We start from the raw sequence: 22,373 nt of genomic DNA, 5'->3' as shown, positions 1-22,373 counted from the left end.
TTGTCATAAAGGGAGATAATAGAGCTGCCTGGTGCCAAGTCTGATCTTTTGATGTTTTGGGTACCTTGATAATCTCTCCTGTGTCATATGGCTCTGCTAAAGGACCTGGATTAATGCTCTGCTAATTTAAATAGATGCCTTGGAGTGTTCTGTTCCAGGCCATAATTTCCTTTATTAGTTCATCACAACTTTATACTAGTGACCTTCAAAGTCATAGTGCAAATTTGTCTTCCTTCAGATTTTTACTTAGAAAAAGCCATGACCCTGGGAAATGGAAGCCACTGGAAAATGTTGCGAAGGATAATAAAAGAGTCCCAATTTGCAGAAAAACTTTAGTTTTGTGTATTGCCTCCCTTTACTGTTTTAAGACCAGAAAGAAGTGTGGCCAGCAGGGTGAGGGAGGTGATTCTGTCCCTCTACTCTGCTCTGGTGAGACCCCGCCTGGAGTACTGTGTCCAGCTCTGGAGCCCTCAGCACAGGAGAGACATGGAGCTGTTGAAAAGGGTTCAGAAAAGGGTTCAGAAAAGGCCCACAAAGATGATCAAAGGGCTGGAGCACCTCTGCTATGAAGACAGGCTGAGAGAGTTGGGGCTGTTCAGCCCAGAGAAAAGAAGGCTCAGGACCTTCCAGTACCTGAAGGAGCTTCAGGAAAGCTGGGGAGGGGCTTTTCACCAGAGAGTGAAAAGTGATAGGACAAGGGGTAACCGTTTTAAGCTGGAAGAGGGGAGATTTAGGTTAGACATCAGGAAGAAATTCTTCACCATGAGGGTAGTAAGGCAATTGGTTGCCTAATGAGGTTGTGGATGCCCCCTCCCTGGAGATATTTAAGGCCAGGTTGGATGAGGCTTTGTGCAGCCTGGTCTAGTGACAGGTGTCCCTGCTCAAAGCAGGGAGGTTGGAACCTTTAAGGTCACTTCCAACCTTAACCATTCTGTGATTCTATTATACATCTGCATATACAGTGTATATAAAGAGGGTAAGATACAATGAGCATTTTTGCAGGTTTCTTGAATTTCTGTTTTTTTTTTAACAGAAGGGATTAACAAGAAAACATCTCTACTTGTCTACACAGGTAGAAAGAAAACATGAAATTTTCCAGAAAGAGTACTTTGGAAGTACCTTTCATTTACAGACCTTACGTGCCACCACAGCAGATGTCTTAAGAAAAGACAGAGAGCTCCACTTACTCTGCAAGAAGTTACAAACACATCAATCTGCACCAATTGACAAACTGGACAGGATCACAACACAAGTGTTCAGACTCTACTGAAGTGCAAACCTTTGCCTGGGTCATGCATCCTCAGTAAAGGTTCTGGATGACCACCAGGTTATTAGAAATAGTGTTAACAAAAAACTTACCTGAACAATAAACATGGCTATGTGGTGAAATTCTCCCCGGCCTCCCTGCTTCACTGGGACAGTCATAAAGAACTTACTGCCATCTTTGGAGAAAACTGGCTCTTCGTTCTACAAATGTAAGAAAGTTTCCATTAAACTTTTAAATAAAAGATCAGTTTAGGTTTTTTGACTACTTGGTTTTGGTAGTTGCTGTGCTCATAAGAGAATGGAGAAAAATCCTTAGACTTTAAATATATTCTGCTAAGATTAACAAAAATGTGGTGGCTACAGGTAAATGCAGTTCATGCCAGTGGTTGCCATTGTGCAATCCTGTCCTAAAGCACTGGTTATAGCCCTTGCAAAACTCTCCCTCCCAACAAAAGGTTTGGAAGTCTCATCCCTTCCCAGGATACATTCCTTTACAGACATAAAATCAATGATAGAGGTAAGTCCTACTAGTGAGGAGGAGAACAAATGTTTCTATGGCCTGCACTCAGCAACATTACTAAGTACATGGTTAAGAATCACTAATTTTGATAAAGCAGTAAGGAAAAAAGAAGAGCACATTGAAGTGATATTCTGAATCATGGTCTTTCTTACCATAAACTGTAGCCTGATGTGATGCCATCTCTCCATGTCTAATGTTACACAAAAATATTAAAGGAAAATGACTTGCTATAAAAGCATAGATTTTTAAAAAATATTTCTCATTTGCACATTGCAAAATGAAGCCTGAAATGTGTTTTAAACAGAGTGTATTTCATCCATTTATTGGATAGCTCTTCTGAAGCTATGAAAATGGAATCACTTGCTGACATATTAGTTCAACATATTGTTCTGGGTATGAATTTAGAAATATTATTCTTACGCATTCCAGTTATAGCCTGTATGACCTCTAATCTTTGAGCTCCTTTGGGTTTAATTTGGCGAGGTTATTTTTAATCAGAAAAAAATCAGCATGGTATATAGGACATGCATGGAATGGGATTCATCTGATCTATCTTTAACCATCCAAGAGTTAGGTAGTTAATCAGGTGGTCACCTACGTGCTTACTAAACTGAACACAGAGATTAGAAACTGAAGGGAACACTGCTCCCCAAACACAGACAGGTGACTCAGTTTGAGGGGCTGAGCTGCTGGCTGGATATGCAGATCTCTCTCTACCCATGATTAGCTAGATAGTGAAATCATCCTCCAAGGGATGCTAAGTGACAGATTCCCACTACCAGAGAAACAAGCTGCCATCTGAACATTTACACAGACACTGCTATAATTTCAGATGCTAACAAGTATTCAGTTTTAAAAGGAATGGATTTTAATAGCTTATAAAATAACATATAATCAAATTAAAATTACAATGGAGCAATTATACATTATGCACCCAGAAACAGCATTCATACTGTACCTGTTTAGGAAGCCACAGGTCTGACTGCATTTCATATTTCTAAAACAGAAAAAATTGCTTTTATGAAATAGCTATAGACAAAAAATATTTCCTACATTCAGCAAAGGATCTCCAGGTATTTAATGGATTTTTTTTTGCTGTGTTACAATCTTCACATCTCTTCATTGGCACTTACATTAAAAAAATGATAATTTAATTACAAAGTCAGCTGCTTTATTCTGAGTTTTTGGTAGAACACCACGGAGGACCTAAGAATGCCTTTTCCAGTCCTTTCTGATTAGCTATCAAGAAGCTTTATGCAGGCAGTTCCATTTATTTTTTACCTCTAGACATCATCTGACAACTGGATATTTTAGGTCCTTCATCAACACTGGGCAAACAGCCAGTACCAAGCTCAAAGCATGAGACTTTTTAAAATCCCAATCCCTTGCTTTAATGGGTTGTAGTGTGGCATCAGCAAAGAGAAATAATATAAATGTACATGATTAGTTTTGATTGGTCAGACTCATATTTCACACTATGCCATCTAACAAAAATCCCAAATGTCATGCACATATTGTTGGAAAAACTTATAGAATATATGTCAATTGTTGTAAATTGCCACAGTCACACTGAAGTAATGAAAAATTATTAGCTATAGAAGGGTGATGGAGCAGTGGAACAGGCTGCCCAGAGAGATTGTAGAGTCTCCTTATCTGGAGACTTTCAAGACCTGTCTGGATGCATTTCTGTGTGACCTGCCCAAGATTCTGTGCTGATCCCTCTCTGGCAGGGGGGTGGGACTCGATGATCTCCAGAGGTCCCTTCCGACCCCTAAGATTCTGTGATTGTGTGGTTTTATACAGTACTTTTTGAAATAGAGAATATGTGCAAAATACTGAAAAAAAATAATGAAAAAGTAAGTTTACAGTTGAAATCAAATGGTCTGATACAATATCCTCACCCATTGCTGAAAGCAAGAGCATTACCTTATCCCAGCAGATGCAGCATGAGAACTGTGTGGACTAACAAGCAGGAGCCCTGTCTGAGCTGTGCCCCATGTAGTGACACTGCACTGCTATCCCTCCTCACCCACCTGCAAGGCTCTTCACTGCACTTTGTAACTTCTGGAGTAGGATTTCTCAGTCTCTCTCTTTTATGTCCTGGATTACAGCTCCCTGGATACCTACTTCAGACAAGTCCACTTCACCTTGAAGCACACGAGACTTCCTTTCAGAAGTGACTGCTCACAGTGGTTCCTGACTGACTTTCTTACTGCAAGGGCACAAGGCTTGCAGGAACCAGGTAAGAAGCAACTCAATGAACAAGTCTCCATGTTCACAATCTTAATCCTTAGTTTGGGGACTTATTTGCAGTTTCTGACTCAGAATAAATGGCAAAAGAAGGAGTCAAGCTTGTACATAATCCCTAATACTTTAAAATGACTGACTTCAGCAACAGACACTAATGGGAGCCTTTCTCTTCAGAAGTCATATTTTGACTTAAATTAATCACTCCTAACCATTCACACTGCCAAATTATACCCTCTACTTTGGAGCATCTGTTAGTACTGATATTAGCAAGCATAGAAAATATTTATACTGCTAGCTAGCTCTGGGAAGAGACCGTGACTCAGAATGGAAAAGTGGCCAACTGCAATCAAGATGTGAGTCTGACTGTGCAAATGGAGAGATGTAACGCAGGAGTGTCAGAAGTCAAAGTCTGGGTCAAGGGATGGGATGTGGTTGGATTCAAATAGAAAAATGCATTTCAGCATTGCTTACAGCCAAAATGAACTATCCCAGTTGCCTGTGAATTTATTTTTTTCTAAAATTACTTAATTCTGCTGTTGAATTTGCAGGAATTATCAGAATGTAACACCTTCTGCTTAAACATATGTAAGCTGTGAGAGACAGAAAGATCTGAAATGAAACTCTGTAGGGGAGAGGGGAGAAACCTGGCAGCTGATCTGATAGAAGACAAGCTTGTCACCACACTAGCTATACCCAAAGTACACAATGTTCAGCAACTGCAGTTTTCACTGAAGTTAATGAATGAACAAAGCTTAGTAATTCTGAAAACGTCACTCAAAGTTGCTAATGGCATGAAATCATCTCGCCAGATTCAGAATTTTGTCACATCTATTTCCTCTCCGTTGACTAATTACATTCAGCTTGCAACTACAGCATCTGCAAACTGATTTATGAAAATCTCTTCCTGAATATGAAAACAAAAAGCAGGAAGGAACCTTGAAAAAAGAGTTTAGGAAAAATCCGACTTACTCTGGTGCAAGCCCCAGTTGTTGTTTCACAAACTGTAAGGATGGAGATATTCTGAGGTCTGTTTAACCATCTCACTGCAGCCTTGGTGTTGCTTACCCATTTCACCATGGTGATGTAATATTCCCTAGGGAAACATTTGAAAACACAATCAGATCATTCTTATTGCAGGTTAGACATTTTTTTCCTTTAAAAAGATGCAGTTCATCAGATGCTAGATTTGTAGTGCATGACAGTATCAGTACTGAGGGATGGAGAAAATAACCTAAATGCCTGGAATCTGTGTTTGGACAAAAGGGAAGGTTCAATCCAAGTGCTCTGCTCCCCTGGGAAATTTGTATTCTATTAGCACCTCTCTCTCAGCCATTTGTCATACAGAAACTTTACCAAATGCGAAACACATACTTGTGAAATGTATTTGTGAACACACATGAACCTAGCTGGCCAGCTTAAAAACACACACTAAATTCCAACAGAAGTCAGTATTTTCCTATGACAAACACCTTCAGAAGAAACACATTTTTGTAACAGAATCCAGCCCTCCTGCCAAACAACAACAAAAAAGGTCCGTAAGTCTAATGTTCAAGTGCAGGTGAGACCACTTTAAAATGTCACTTGTTATAAAATGACAAGTATTTTATAATGGGACTTCTGCAGAAAAGGGAAGTGACACCCAGTGCATGTCAGTTTCTGTTATAACAAGTAGCTCGTCATGTCCAGTTATCTGTCCCTCGGTGACCCTAGGTACATACTCAAGGCACAGAGTACCTGCTGCTCTCCTCCCACAATCCTGTTATGGCGTCAGACTGGGATGTTACAGAGGAAGATGTCCTTGTCCTGGCTTGTCCTCCCAGCCAGGTTATTTTCTTCACTTCTCCACCCATGGCAGCTGGCAGCTTTCACAGTCCAGCTGAGTTATTCACAATGGTGGAGCGAACTCTTATGGAAACTCATCTCCCCTTTAAAACAAGGCTCTTAGCTTGGATATAATTAGGATTTTCATCTAATACAGATGGAGATCTCATTACTCTTTGACAACACCTATTTAATTATCCATTCAAAAGACTTAGTACATCAAAGATGCTAAACAGCACCAACAGTGAAGCTGTGGACAACTCTGATGCCGCACATGGAAGATGCAGGAGACAGAAATTCACTGCAGCTTCCTCAGCCTCAGCCTGGTGCTGTATTTGAAGAACATATCTGAACAGCACAATATGCACAACTTGCTTTTGGCTTTTATGTTTGACTTTTAATAAGACAGTTACTTTCATATGTGGATACCAGAATGATTACAAGAAATGCTGATGTCAGGTGTATTCTGAGTCTAATACTTACTATCTTTGGTTTTGCAAACCTTTCAACTCACTGAGGAGCAAAAATGTATGCCAAAAGTAACACAAGACCTAACTCACGACCTGGTGACACAGTCAAAAAGCAATGATCCAACAAACAAACCAAGGAGTGCAACACCACATCCCAAGTAATTGGCTCCCCATAGCAGAACTCAAGAAACAGGAGGTTAAAACTTCTCTCTCTGCAGTCGTGCCTTCATAAGGCCATTCAGAATCATTGTAACTGTGCAGACAGAAGTCCAAAGATAGCCTAAAGGAAACGTTCCAAACATGTATGTCCCCATTTCAAGGTCTAATCAAGTTTTCATCTCAGACTCTCAGTCTCTTCCCCCTCATCTGCCCTACAATTTTTTCCTTTCAAATTCCAAAGAGTTAGATTTCTTTCTTCCTTTGTATAAAAGCAGACAGAAAACACTAAAACCACAGAAAAAGCAGGGGCCTTCCACAGCATCCCATCAATATTGAAGGACCTTGTACGTGATTCACTTTATTCTAAGTGGGACTGATTCAGGCAAGGCATAAAAACAAGATCTTCAAGCTCCTTGACCAGACATAGAGCTATTTAAATCTGTTGCTTGGCTTCAAATTGGCCTAAGGCTGTGATATAAGGTAATCAGTATAAAGAAGGTAGAACTTTCCCTTATGCCTGTGAAGCAGGAACACGACAGGTTCACAGTCAGCTCAACAGTAGGAGCTGGAACACCTCACCTGCATCAAGGAGGTGCTGCACAACAAGAAAGGTCAGGTCTTGGGGACTGAGAGGGATGGAGGATATTCAGTGAGAAAAAAAAAAAAAAAAAAATCCAACTGTAGGTGTTAAGGAAGCAAAGTCTTTCCTGAACATATGGAAATTAACTTTTTTGCAAAGACTTGTAACTTAATGAAATCCGGATTAATTTTTCACTGCTGATAAAAATATGCTTAATATTGAAGATGTTTATAATCCTTTGCCAAGCCTGAAGACCTATTAAAAAAAAAATAATCTTTCTTTATTATAGAATGTTTTCCTTTATTTTGATTATCTCAGTTGATACCCAGTTCTATGGAAGCAGTTTCACAGTTTGCTAATACATTTACCATTACTCAAAAATGTCCAGCACATCTTGTTTCACTCTTAAGTTTTGGTATGTTTGTGACTAGAAAGATCTGTATGTGTATATTGCTGGCTGTGATTCTAAGTGCTTAGCAAAGTCAACAGAGACAATAAACTGAACAAAGGCAAGGGATTTACACTGGGAGCATACTTAAAATAATAATTAAATTTGAAGATTAGATACTTAGATCTGAAATAGACAAACATCACAGGAAAATAACCCACACTTTTAAACTTAAAAATAAGAAACTGTTCCAGAACAAGAATCTAACTTTGCAGCTTCTTACCATTCACTATAAGGAAGGAGTCAGCTCTAAGTATGGGTTTGATGATCAGGCAGTGAGGTGGATCAAGAACTGGTTGAAAGGAAGAAGTCAGAGAGTTGTAGTCAATGGGGCAAAATCTAGTTGGAGGCCTGTGACTAGTGGAGTCCCTCAGGGGTCGGTACTGGGACCGGTGTTGTTCAACATCTTCATCAACGACCTGGATGAGGGTACAGAATGTACCCTCAGCAAGTTTGCTGATGACACCAAGCTGGGAGGAGTGGCTGACACACCAGAAGGCTGTGCTGCCATTCAGAGAGACCTAGACAGGCTGGAGACTTGGGCGGGGAAAAACCTGATGAAGTTCAACAAGGGCAAATGTAGAGTTTTGCATTTGGGGAGGAAAAATGCCATGTACCAGTACAGGTTGGGGGCTGACCTGCTGGAGAGCAGTGTAGGTGAAAGGGACCTGGAGGTCCTGGTAGACAGGAGGATGACCATGAGTCAGCAGTGTGCCCTTGTGGCCAAGAAAGCCAATGGCATCCTGGGATGCATTAGAAAGGGTGTGGTTAGTAGGTCAAGAGAGGTTCTCCTCCCCCTCTATTCTGCATTGCTGAGGCCGCATCTGGAGTATTGTGTCCAGTTCTGGGCCCCTCAGTTCAAGAAGGACAGGGAACTGCTGGAAAGAGTCCAGCACAGAGCCACAAAGATGATGAAGGGAGTGGAACATCTCCCTTATGAGGAAAGGCTGAGAGAGCTGGGTCTCTTTAGTTTGGAGAAAAGGAGACTGAGGGGGGACCTCATCAATGTTTACAAATACGTAAAGGGTGAGTGTCAAGAAGATGGAGTTAAGCTTTTCTCAGTGATGACCAGTGATAGGACAAGGAGTAATGGATACAAATTGGAGCACAGGAGGTTTAAGGTGAATATCAGAAAAGATTTTTTTACTGTGAGAGTGACAGAGCCCTGGAACAGGCTGCCCAGAGAGGTTGTGGAGCTTTCTTCACTGGAGACATTTAAAACCTGCCTGGACACGTTCCTGTGTGATGTGCTCTAGGTGACCCTGCTCTGGCAGGGGGGTTGGACTAGATGATCTTTCGATGTCCCTTCCAACCCCTAGGATTCTATGATTCTATGATTCTAACTTTAAGCCAATGAGCTGATTATGAAAAGCATCTGCTTATAAGAATAGCTGGAAGACATTTAACATTTATGGCAATGGAAAAAGGAACCTTACTTTTGTTGATGGTTTTAATAGATTTGGATAATAAATACAACAGGGTTCAGATAAAGAAAGCCAACCTATTATGCTCTACCAGTTTGCTGGCAGGTTGTTATCCAAGTATGTAAGCAACAGAAACTTTCCCCAAGCACAATGCTCTACAATATCTACTATATTCTTAAATTATTTATATGGTTGTGTATTGAAAGGTGTATGAGAATTTCCAGATACTAATAGAAAATATCACTGTCAGAAACGCACATGGAAAACAACACAAATGGAGACATGACCTGCAAGGTAGCTAAGTACAGTTTGCTGATATTTTGGAACACCATACAAGACTTTATCCATGCATACTTTGATGGATGTACAGCAGTTTTCTTCTGAGACTAAGCTGTGGGGATTTTGTTGGAAGGAGCTTTTCTAGCTCCCCTTCCCATGGGGGCTGGTGGCCAACATCTTAGTCAGTCTAACAAGCTGTCCTCTCCATTTCCACACAGCCATGGGCCCTGGCCATGACCATCTTGGTAGCCCACCAACAGAATCTCATCTTCCCCCCTGAATCCCCAGCTGGGTATGGGCGATGCCTTTATGGGTGATGGACAAAATAACCTCCCGCAGTCTGCTGGCCACACTTCTAGAGTGGTGCAGCCTAGGTGACAATAAGCACGTGCTCTTGTCTCCTATTCCGCACAAATCCCCCGGCAGGATGGCTACCTGGTCAGCAGGGTTTGGGAACAGTGCAGAGCCAATGCAGCTTGCTCACTGTGGCTGAAAATGGGGAAAGCAAGCAGTGGATGATCCCCACGTTGAGACTTCCAAGAGACAATACACAGTTGTAGTAAAAAAAATCTTTTCATCATTTATAGAAGCACAGCTCTACTCTAGTAAATCAACTGCAACTTCTTTAATGTGTGATTTCACCTTTCCTCTGTCTTAGCATTTTCCATTTTGGAAGAGGAATGAAATTTAATTAATATCGTATATCTAAATATCACCAATTACAAGGATTCTTCAGGTGTCTTTAGTTCCAGTGGTTTTACTGACCACTTGCACCCATATAACTTTTTTCAAGATTTGCAGCAGAAGGCAAATGTTAGCTTTCCAATGGGAATTCCAGGAGCTAGCATGGTATGAATGCATACATATTTCACAGTTCATTTATATTGGCTTTCTAGGACCAACGAGGAAAAAAACCCTGCAGTAAAAAATTGTGTTTGACACTAAGGAAAACAATGTAATTGTACACATGGAATAGAAACAGCAGAGGGGAAACAAACCACATGTTTAAAGGAAGACAGCCAGTCTTCTTGTGGCATCAGCAGTGCACAGTAATTTGTAAATTTTTCCACAGAATAAAATTTTCAGGAGTAAATGTACAAGTGTTATTGCTATCTTTATATCAGAATAACTTGAACAAAACTTGGGAAGTAATACCAAGTACCTTTACAGAATCACTGCAAGCAGTAAATGGAGGCAGAACATTAGATGTACTTAATCTTATATCAAGTTGCTGGATGCCCTAAAAATCAGAGACACAGTTTTCTGTCTTCAGGGGTCCTGTACTGCTCAAACCAGGACATCATTCAAAATGGTTCCTTTCACTTATACAATCAGAAAGCATTCCAGATGACATAAATAACTGCAAAGCATAATTCACTATTAAACTATTCCTGTACTGAATTAGGATACCTCAATTTGAGGCAATTTAAGCTATGCCAGCTTAAAATTGGTTGTGAATTGTTAACATCCTGATTGCTTGGGGAACAATTACCATAAAATCTTTTCCTTTTGTAGGAATTGCAAAAATAACAACTATATACAGAGGTGTTTGGGTTTAGCTGGAGGTAGCTTTAAGTTTGTCAATCCTTTTCATGCCTTTCTACACCCAAAAATGTCCTGAGTGAAGAGAGGAAGTGGCACTTCTCTGGCCCTTAGACTGGAGCCAAATCTGGACTGTGCTAATTTTTTATGGTTATTATTACCTATGCTATATAATAATTGAGGGCTAGAAGATCATTAGCATGTGCACTGAAACTACAACGGGAATTTAATCAAGACAACTGTGATTTTACAACTGGGATACATGTATGGGAAGGGATTAAAACTTTGCTGCCCTTAAACAAAAGTTTCAAGGCACCTCAAAGTGAGGACAGGTAATCAGGAGCGCAGCTTTAGGGTTATAACTTCAGCAGGACAGTCACTGGTTGGAACAAGACTTCATTTCTTCATCCCCATATGTCAAAGAGACTTTTAAATTAGCTCCAATCACAGCCTCAGAACACAGAACAGCCTTTCCTAGTCTATGTGATCTGGTGGCATCACATCTCCCCTTCTGTCACCTCACTGTGCCTGTCAGCTGTGATGAGAAATGAGACTGTCTGTAACCTACTGAATTTACAAAGCTTGGAACATTCCTCTCTAAAGGAACACCTTCATTACAGGTTTTGTGCAGTTGTAGGACACTTCTGTGATCTGCAATCTCATTTCAGAAACTGAAGGCAACAAACTGTCTCACAGCAAGGAGAGGCCGGCAGTGAATGCCGTAACAACCTCAGAACCAGGGCAAAGTTCAGCCCCTTTAAACATACTTTAGGATTCTTAATTTCATATATTTCAAGTAAATTGGAGCTTTTAAGGATGTTAGATGTCAGCAAGTCCCAGATCCTTGAGATCTTTAAGAGAGGCATAAATCCAATACAGTTGTGTTTATCAGCATTATGTTAAGGCGTGGGGATGGAGATGAAGTGCATTCCAGTCAAAGCTAAGTGTTGTGCTGATGTAAAAAGCCAACAATTAGCCTGAGGGACAGTCAGATTAGATTAAACATGCATTTCAAAGCAGGAAATTATATACCTTGATTTGAAGCTGTCAGGTGGCATTAGTTCCAGTGTATGTGCTGGTCCATAAAGATTAACTACAAACAGCTTTATGGTTGGGTTTGTTTGACCTGCCTTTGAAAAAAAGAAAAGAGGAGCTTTATAGACACTGGTTCACTGACAGCAGTATTTTCTAGAGGCCTCAAAGAACTTCCCTTGAAGTGTCAAAGGAGTACCCCACACACAGGTCTACAAATATCACCAGAAAGGAACTTAGACACTTCGAAACTGCACACAAGGGATGGATAAACTGTTAAGTTGGAAGAAAATACCAGTGCTGGAGCTCAGCACAAAAATGATGGCTAGGGAGGCACCTCATCAGGAAACCCCCAGAAAATGAGGAGCTATTTCAAACATTAGCTCTGTCTGGGCTGTTCTTCCACTTTCCAACATGAATCTAAAAAACCTACTCTAAATCTTCTGAAACTTAGTGATAGCTCTATTATTTATTTTTTTTTTTTCTAATTTTGATGGCCAGGAAAAAAAAATACTGTGGCTTATGTTATTCAAAGCCCATCTGTCACATTTAATGATAACAGCATAATTTACTGAGATCTCTAGAACTGCAATGGAACATGCCCTGTGCTCTGCAGACAGCACAAATCACTCCTGCACAGCTGTGACAGAATCATGTTTTTCTGTGCACTCCTTCAAACATACCACCCTTCTCTCTGAAGCAGTGGATTGATTTTACCAAGCCAGATCTCAATGATGAAATTGCTATGAATCAGTTTGCCTGCTGCTCCCTCCCCTGACAGTTTCTTTCCAGCACAAGGCGTCACAGGCTACCAAAAAAATAGTAACTAATATTTCCTGAAAAACAACACGAACAAAATCAGCCTCGATCGCTGTCTAGAAACATTCCTTCCATACAGTTAATTCTATCAGTCAACAGTCAACTGTCAGTCAGGAGGCTGGGACTGCTCTAACACTCATCTTACCTTAGGATATGGATACTGTTTTCCTTTTGGATATAGACCTCCAGTAAACCGGGGAATAACCATGTTTGGCACCAGAGAGTCATTGATGGTGAGGAACGCCAGTCTTTCACCGTCTGGAGACCACCAGTGGGCAACATGAGAATGGAGAAGTTCCTCTGCAAAACCAGATCCTCTTAATATCCATAAAAATAACCATCATATAGTTTCCTCCTCATTCAGTTGGCACCAATTTGTTCTTTCTGTGTCTACTTGAAATGCATCTGTTGTAATTTCAGTAATTACATATTATCCTGCATTCAGTGTTCGGATAACAAGGCATAGCAAAACTCCAAACTTTAACCACTTTCCTCAAACAAATACTTCCATTGATGTCAATAAATCATCAAAACACAAAAAATGCAGTATTTTGGCTTTCTTGTCTTAGTCTTACAGTCAGCTTTAATTCTTTGAAAGTTCAGTTTTTCTACAACGTGACTTTTTGAAACTCCAAACAAAACTTTTTACATTTATTCAAATGTTACTTGACTTGCAAATGAAGTAATTCTTCAAAATGTCATGCAGTGTTTTCTTACATTTACCATCATTATATTTCATATTAGAAAGAAAAAAAAAGAGAAACAAGCAGCACCCAAACTCCTGGAATCCAGTAAAGCAGCTCCTGACCACTTCCAAATTCACCCTCTACAGGTCTTCTGTCTTTCACTTGTGAAAAGACTGATTTTTTTCATTATGTATTTGATATTTTGACTTGTTTAGTGAGCATTTTGTGTTTAAATGTGAAGAATTTGTCTAGAAAACTAATTGAAAATAATATACTAATGAGAACAAGGGCCTGACTGCATACCTGATTTAAGAGCCTACCTGCAAACCAACTTAAATTGTCAATGGAGACTCTCCAAGATGCCAATCAGATTCTGAAAGTTTAGAAGCAGCTTAATAGGTTGAATTATCTAACGTTAGATGCAATGAAGCTCGGACCTATATTCAAAATCATATGTTCTGGGTTGTGCTTCTCTCCCTGGCTGAGTAACTAAAACCTTTTACACAGAAGAACAGGAGAGAATGAATGGTGAGTATCAGATAAAAAAATCACAATTGTGTTTGTTTAAAAATATTACTGTTTGCATTTGAACAAGGTTATTTACACAAAGAAAAGCTATTTCCAAATGCTTGCGTAAGGTAAAATGCTAATAACAAACTCATGCAAATAATAAACAAAAATGAGGTCAAAAGGAGGAACAGTTCTCAAATCTCCTAACTTCAATGGGACAATATTCAGTCTGCTCAGCTTCCAATGCTATTAAAAATTCTACTGAAAGTAGAGGACTGTTCTACATTAAACAATGGTTAATGGGAAAGAGGCAGTATAGTTATTCATGCCAACAGACACTGGCTGTTGCCCTCCAATGCATACAGACAGAACTTCCTTTTACCTTGACCTTAATTACATATATTGTGAAGACCCCTTCTGCCTGCCTGCATTCCTGGGAACCCAAAGAGTTCTCTTTAAGTTGCAAAGTTACCAAAAATCCACCTCACTCTCTTCCAGATACCGTTTCTGAGATACATAGGTAAGCTGAAATACTTCAGGCAATTGAGTATTTAGCACTAAGCTATTTATCTATAAAAATAATGAGCCCCACAGAAAGAATAACTGAAACATGTATTTTAAGGTCTCGTATCAAACTAGATAATCTACAGCCTTTTAAAATTATTATTATCTTATAAGGATTTTTGGGTGCAGAGAGAAACATCCTGTGGTATTATGCAGAAGATTGTTTGCAGAAACCAGAGGATAGCCCAGGCCGAGCTGTTCTCCACTCCCTTTTGGCACTGCTTTCCAACAACAGCAAGTTCTCCAGGAGTCTATTCCAGACTGATTAAAGCAGAAGTAGCAGCAACTGTTCAGGTAACAGTATGACACTTTTGGATCTTATCAAAACATTAAAATTGGATTAAAGTATGTTTTTAAAGCCAAGCAAAATGTTACTGCCTGGCTTGAGGGGCCAAAGTTTCTTTTGAGTTATGCTATCACACTGGCCACCAACCACTACTGAGGCTGAAGGAGAGACACTGACTTCAAAAAAAAGGTGAGGCACCAGGCAGTATCACCTTTGATCACCTTTTGCTTCATAACCAGCAGTAAAAGAGAAAATGTAGCCACCTTTCCTCCTACACTATGCTGCTTCTGTGCCTTCTATCTGTTAGGATGTTGTAACTGTAAATAGACCAGCACTGTTGTCCACACAAGCAACAAACTGAGCCCTTTCCCTCCTTGCTTGAGTTCTAAACCCAGAATAGCTCCAAAGGTGTGAATGGAGTTTTTCTAAATAAGCAAAACATACAGTGTGTTTAGTTTAATTTCAATCGCTATATGAAATGCCAGCCCTGCTGAAGCTGATAGTAAAATCCCACATCAAGATTTCACTCCTATGGCATATTTTACGTATTACCTAGTGTTCATAATGCATCTGATGCATTCTCGTTGAAACTAATTTTCTCTTTCTGAGAAAATTTTGTTATATGCAAACCAGCAGTCCACAGAAGGTATGAATAGATAGATACAAGGGCAATCTTGCAGGAAAATGAGAAGACAAAGAAGCAAAATAACCTTAGACAGCATTTTCTGAAATGAATAGAAATGTGCTGTTGGGTCTGTACAAGAACCTCTCATCTGTTTTAATAAACAGATATATTTGTCCAGCTTACCTTCATATAACCAGTCTGCAATTCCATTAAAAATAATTCCTTCTTTTCCAGAAGATGTCAGGCGCAATGAGCTACTTTTTACATCAGGCTGATAGTAGATATTATTTTCAAAAATATAAATCTGGATGAGGTAAGAGAGATGGAGAGAAAAAAAGAACATTTAATAGACATAAAGGAATGTTCAGCAATGAATACGTAATTTCCTCAGGCTCAGAACAGTCCACAGAATAATAATTCATCATGAGTTTTTTACCAACACTGCCTTTGTATTTCCTTTTACTATCAATTTGACCAAAGTAAGCAAACTTTCAATATTTATGCCAAGTCAAATTCTTCCTTTGGAATTGTCTTCACAGTTGAATTTTTTCTGTTCACTGTAAGAAATATTAATACAGTCCTCAAGAGACATGTTTTGTAAGAGTTAAATAGATCAAAAAAATTCCCATTACTTCCATTCTACCTAATAAAATAATCTGTTTTTCTAGCTGTGAAATTAGACACTTCTGCAATTACATACAACACAGTACATACATCATAAATGTAAATTACAGCTGTTGTGAGAACATACTGGAAAAGCAAAAATAAACAGCAGACAGCCATTAGCTTTTCTCAGCTTGCTGATACTATTTCTGACTCTGACACACACATTTTACCTCAAGCAGGCTACATAAATGCCCTTTACTTTAAAGTTTAGGTTCCTTCTCCTTTTCCTACGAGTCCTTTCCTCCTTCCCTGCCACTTCTCAGCCTTGTCTGCTCTTCTTTCCCTGCTCATTTTCCTGCAAAGGATTTCCAGTTCACTCATTTTGTAAGATTGAGCTCCAGGCTCCATGACAAAGTGCAGTAAAAGAAAGATAAAGGCCAAAATCCCCTTCCTGAAAACAAACAAAAAACCAAACCAAAACAAAAAAAACCCACACAAAATAATTAAAAAAAAAATATTTTGAAGGAGTACGGGGCTGTCAAAAAGGGCTGGAGATAAATACAGTGATGGTAAGAAAGGTTTATGACATAGAAATTCTTATGTACTCAGGTGTAGCCATAATGGGATGTATGTCTCTGCCTTTCTCCTGGCAGCCAGGAAACCCTCAAGCACTTCACTGCAACACAATTAAGGTTCATGTCCCAAAATTCTTCCTTGGCACTATCTCCCCAGTACGAGTTAGTAAGAAACAAACATCAGAGATACTAACATGCCAAAAGCTACCTATGGTGATGAAGAGCAGAATCACAGTGCCTAGCATTTCCTGGAATAATGCTCTTAATCATTTTTGTCTCTACTGCATTCCTCATTTTCCTGAGTTCTCAATGCCTGTGATTAGACTATTTCACAGCTATAATCGGCTCAGAGCTGTAGCCTTTTTCTTCACTTTATTGTTAAATTACAATAGCCATGTATGTGCTTGCACAGCTTAACAAGGGAATCAAACTAATATCAATATTATGCACCAAACTGGATTTATACTAAGAAAATGCAGCTCACAGCACTGGAGAAACAACACACAATAGACATTTTTGTACCATAATTTTGTTGTTGTAGCCTGATACCCAGAGTCTCTGGGACTGCTAACGGGAAGTAAATGTTTCCTCCAGAGACCATTTAAAAAGCTTAGTAATTTATCATTCTCTTACTTCTATGATAAATGATTTATGGTAAAATACTAAACAGAGAGCAAAGTATTACCATCACTAGCACTGCTGTTCTCTTTCCTTCTAAATTACCATCTGAAATAGGTTTCCCTATGAGTCCCCAAACTAATGGCATTTCTTGATTTTTAACATTAGCCACTTCATGATTTCTGCTGCATAAAGCAATAAAGCTGAGGCTTTTTCATACCACAAGCAATGCAATGATTTTAACCATTACTGGGAAACAAGGGCGACTTGAAACAAAACACTTTTTGGGTGGAAATCTGAAACTCAGCAGTGAGTTCAAAACTGAAGTTAAAATAGTTGATCCAGTTTGATTAATACAAAATGTACTGACCAGTAATTACATTTATGGATTTAGGAATAATATTTATATAGTTGAGAATTTATGGGAAACTGACGCATGACCCAGCATTAACACCAAAGGAAAAGGAGGATTAGAGAAAGCTGGAGGTATCAAGCTTTTGAAATAATATCAACAACCACCTTGTCAATGTGTATTTCCACAGTACTGATCTTCCTAAGGTACAGGAAACAGATGTAACTAATAACAAAGCATGGCTAATTTCTTCACCAAGAAAAGTAAAATAATTTACCAAGTATTTGCTATTTTAGTGAACTAAAAATACTTCTATCACACTAAATTACAAATAGTGTAAGCAGTGGCAACTACTCTGTTGACTACAGCTAACTAAGGAGCAATTTCTTACAGCTGCAGTGTCTTCTTATATAAACAGCTTCTTTCAGGAGATTACAAAAAAAAAAAGTGCCTTCTTGATCAACTTATTCTTTTCAATTTAATTTTCTTTAATCAGATGAGCTAAATCCAGTTAATTTCTGCAGATCAGAATTATAATTTTTGCTTCTCTCTTTTCAGGCCCTTTGTCTTTTTAATGGTGAAGATACCAGTAGTATCTAAGTCTCTGCAATAAAAACCTTTACAGGCATCATTGCCAGTTGATTTTTATAATTAAGAACTACTTGTTTTATGACTGAACCACGAGAAAGTCTTTAATCCTGTTATTACTAGTTAGCAGGCACTGCTAATTCCATTTGACACATTTCAGATAGGTAAATATCTCAGAAGGAATACTCACTGTTGCGCCCACAATTGCTGGCTTCTTTGGCTTTCTTCCCCACTCATTCCACAAAGGCTTTGTCTCCATCCTCAACCAGCTCTCAGCCACGCTCAGAACATCCTCACAATACTCTTAGTCTACTCTGTCATCTGAAGTTTCCCTTCTTTCCTCATCACTGCTGACATGTGCTCTTTCAACTTTGAAAGCTACCCCAAAGAACAATTATTTTTCTTGAACACACAGATTTGGAACATTTTAAAGCTCATGAAAAACTTCCAAGCCACCAGCAGCTTTCTCTCTAGCAAGCCTTGAGCTCACTGCCTACTTGAATTTAACATTAAAAATGATGAATTTATGTTCCTTTGCAAAACATTCATGAAATACTGCTGCTCATGTTCCTCCACATAGGTAAACAGCATGTAAAGGCACATTGATGATTTAAGGCTGGTTCACTGGCCAGTATCACTCTGCACTGCCTGCAGCATTTCGAAAGATCAATATCCCCATGCTTCAGGCTGTAAAAACATCTTAGAAAGCTTCACCATTATGGTTAGTAATTTAATCTCATCTGTAATTTTGAATATTTGTTATATTTCAGAAGGTGCCATTTTCCACATGAAACCCACAAACTGCTGTTTGTACTGCCAGGAATGGCTCTGCACACTTCCTACTGGGATGCTGCCCAACCCCTGCCATCAGGACTGTGTTCTCCTCCATTCCTGAACATGCCAAAGTGCTCATCTGTAATTATTTACCTCATTCAGCTCTTAGAAATAAGGACTTGGGAGTTACAGCATTTCTCTCTGCAGCAAAACAGACAGCAGATTTATAACAAGAGTGATGACATTCTCATGAAGCCTACTAGTAGTGGCCTGAGAGGCTTTTTGCTTTGCTCTCCGTAAATCCAAGCTGTGGATTCAATTAAGCACAAGTACTTTGTGTAGCCCAATGTCCCATCAGACATTACTGCCAAAGCAATGCAGTCAGGAAGGACATTTCTAAAAGCTGTACTCAATTGTGAATTCTTCCCAGTATAATATTTATATGGTACAAATGTACCTCTCATGTTAACTCTAAAAATACTGAAATTTCAAAAGATCACCACTTGCCATTAATTTTTCTCACCAGATTGTGACAAGATCTTGCTTACTTTTGTCCAGTGTCTGCACATACAACACTGAGCAGCAGCCAAGTGTCGTGGCCTCATGACCCTCTGTAGAAAAAGCACGTGCACAACTCCGGTTTTACCACAAAGTAGTCAGCTCAGATTTTTGTTCCCAGTTAGTCCTTGGCTTCTATTTACCTCCTGTGGCCACGACACCACTCCATGCTACTCCTGCTGAAAGAGGTGGTGTCAAATGTGATTTTAGCAAGAAAACAGACATTGGTTTTATTTTATGTGGATTCTCATGAGCCTGCCAACTAAGAGTAGAAGCGGAACTATTCCTCAGCAGAAACATGTAAAACATTGCTTCACCAAGTGCCAGAAGCAGAGGAAATCCTTAAATATCATGGTCAAACTTTCCCCTCCCTGCAAAATACCTAAGTTCCTTTTCTTTGGTACATACAGTTTTAGCTTTTCTGCTCAGTTTAAGCATTGCCACCAATGGTTTCTGGTGAAAACAATACCTGTAGAAAACTCCTTACAGTTCTGATTTATGCTGCACTAACATATATTTCCAAGCTTTTATTAAAAAAAAAACAATGACTAGATGGAATTTTTTATTTTGTAGGTGGTGGCTGCTGTAGTTGCAGTACAGCAATACACAGAAGCTGAATTTATGACCCACAATTTGGTCTTTAAAATTGAGTGAAAGAGCGGCTGGGGGAGAACCGACTACTACTTCTACAAGAGAGACTCGACTCTCAGACACTTCAAGGCAGACAGCAAATCATGACACCAGGGTAAGAATTACTGATCAAAACAAAATTATTCTTGGAGCAGAATCTTGCAAATAAATGTGTCTAAAATCCTGACTCCAGTGAGTAAATCTAAACATATGCTCAAAGGTTTCCAGGGTGGGAACTTTACCACCTTCTATATTGTTTTTTGGGCAATGTCGCATAAATCAAAGATTTCCCTTGCTCATCTATCTCCACTCAGGTATTTGGGAGCAAGTAAAAGGGCTTCTCTTAGTATAGTTATGTCTAATTACCACATCATCAGTACTAAATGCTGACTGTAATGACTGTATCTTCTAAAACTGCTAAAAAAGGAGTTGCTGTGTATCAGACAGGTATTCTCCTGAGTACGTCAGTGGCTTTGTGCTCAAGATGCTCTCACAGCTTTCAGGCATGACAGTAAGAAAATAAATTGAAAAAATCACAAAGTCGAACCAGGCTATGCTATCTTATATGAAAATTATTATTATGCTTTTTTTAATCTCTTATCTTCACCACCAATTTCCCAGGTATTTCTAAAGTGTTTAAAACTATTTTATAGCTAAGACCCTTAGCTAATTATACTGGACATGGGGTTAATATCAGTACCTATGCCCTTCAAAACTATTTGACTTCATATTTCCTTAGAGATTTTGCACAGCTCATCACACCAAGCCTTATACCAAATGAAGAAAAAAACACAGCATCTTAAAAATGATTTTTTAAAGTATTTTACAAGTAATGAAAAACAGCTGCGAGAATGTTTTGGATTAGTGAGAGATTAATTATTGATAATGATCACATTTATTTCAGCTGACTGTGAAAAATGTGAGGCTCTCCCTGCTCTAATGTTCTACCTAGAGCACTAATCATTCTCCATCTTCAACATCTGTCAGCCTCTAAACTATTTTTTCCTAAATCTTTTTCTCGATTAATTTCTTCCAAAGCACTTATTTATTGTTTGCAACATGTTTCATGAGTACATGATTTTATTTCAGGCTGTGGTCTGAAGCAGAGCACCCAGTCAGATCAGACAGTTCCAGATGGCAGACAGCTGTGAAAACACAGGAACAGCTAATCCCACAGCTGAACAGCAAACCCTGTGCCAAGAGCTGGAGAGGCCCCCTGTGTGTCTTTTATCACTTCAAACACTACAGGCATAGAAAAGCTGCCAAATTACAGGAAAATACTCCAAGGTTGCCCTTTAGGTGCTCCACTGACACCTTCTGCATGGGCACACCCATGGTCTGTCACTGCTCTGACTGGAGGGTAGAGTGTCCCCAGTGGCTCCAGCTTTTTCCTCACCACCTGGGCAGCAGCAGCAGTTTGCCTGGAGCTGCATGGAGGTTACCCTGTGATTTGTGACCGTTGCCCTATGTCCTGTCACTGAACACCACTGAGAAGAGTTTGGTCCCAACCTCCTGACACTCACCATTTAGGTATTTTTAAGAACTGATGAGATTCCCTCTCAGTCTATTCATGTCCACTTTACACAGACCCAGCTCTCTCAGCCTTCCCTTGTATGGGAAGTCCTCTCATAATCTCAGTGGCTCTGTGCTGCACTCTCTCCAGTAGTTCCTCTGCCAGAGGGTGCCAGCTATATGAAAGCTATTTAAACTGTACTTGCATATTGTACTCCTTTAGCTGCAGTCCACGTAGCATAAGGAGTTATTCTCATTCTTAGGGACATGGTTTAGTGGTGCACTTGGCAGAGAGGGAGAAGCTGTAGATCAGTATGAAACATGGAGACCTCCAAGCACACCCCCAAAGGCCTTATGCTGCCTTTTCTATTTTTTGTCTGGTATGACATGTTAATTTTTGTTTCATCAAGCTGCCAGACATAGCATGGACTCCACTTTTCTGCTGTCTCGATTAATGCCACCAGTCACAGTAATGTGTTAGCACAATCTTTTACTGAACAACTGCAATCTACAAGGCTATTATATTTAATTGCTATTTAGTTAGTTTATAAATCTACTGTAAACAATAGCAAAGATGCACTCATAATGCAGCTACAAGATTAGTTATGAATGTCATGGAATAAACCTGGCCATGAACTCACAGAGTATCAGCAACTTCATTATAACTCAGATGTTTATGTCCTGAATTTCCAATTGCCCTCTTTTGTTTAGACACACATTATTTTGCCTTTCCAGAGATACTGGATCATAATGTTCACTAAATTCACGCCCTGCCTAATCCCACAAAAACTTACTCATGAGTACAAACATTGTGTAATACATTATATAAACAAAATAATGTATAATATCTGAATGAAAACCTAGCATAAAACTACTTTA

General features: G+C 39.3%; 1 protein-coding gene across 4 annotated transcripts in view; it reads right to left on the bottom strand.

The window, feature by feature from the left end:
* Nucleotides 1–22,373, bottom strand: part of DPP10 (dipeptidyl peptidase like 10) — a 458,987-nt gene that overhangs the window by 31,516 nt on the left and 405,098 nt on the right. For 3 of the 4 annotated variants that reach the window (XM_051623886.1, XM_051623884.1, XM_051623885.1), the window contains exons 8-14: nucleotides 15,465–15,585; nucleotides 12,756–12,910; nucleotides 11,792–11,889; nucleotides 5,006–5,129; nucleotides 2,745–2,783; nucleotides 1,360–1,467; nucleotides 1,135–1,188 (exon numbers count right to left, since the gene is read on the bottom strand). In XM_051623886.1, the coding sequence (XP_051479846.1) occupies nucleotides 1,135–1,188; nucleotides 1,360–1,467; nucleotides 2,745–2,783; nucleotides 5,006–5,129; nucleotides 11,792–11,889; nucleotides 12,756–12,910; nucleotides 15,465–15,585 (699 nt within the window). The remainder of the gene's footprint in view (nucleotides 1–1,134; nucleotides 1,189–1,359; nucleotides 1,468–2,744; nucleotides 2,784–5,005; nucleotides 5,130–11,791; nucleotides 11,890–12,755; nucleotides 12,911–15,464; nucleotides 15,586–22,373) is intronic. The other variant, XM_051623883.1, reaches the window with a different exon arrangement.

The sequence above is a fragment of the Apus apus genome, chromosome 6, assembly GCF_020740795.1.
Source record: "Apus apus isolate bApuApu2 chromosome 6, bApuApu2.pri.cur, whole genome shotgun sequence".
NCBI lineage: Eukaryota > Metazoa > Chordata > Aves > Apodiformes > Apodidae > Apus > Apus apus.
This window is presented reverse-complemented; position numbering and strand designations above follow the sequence as displayed.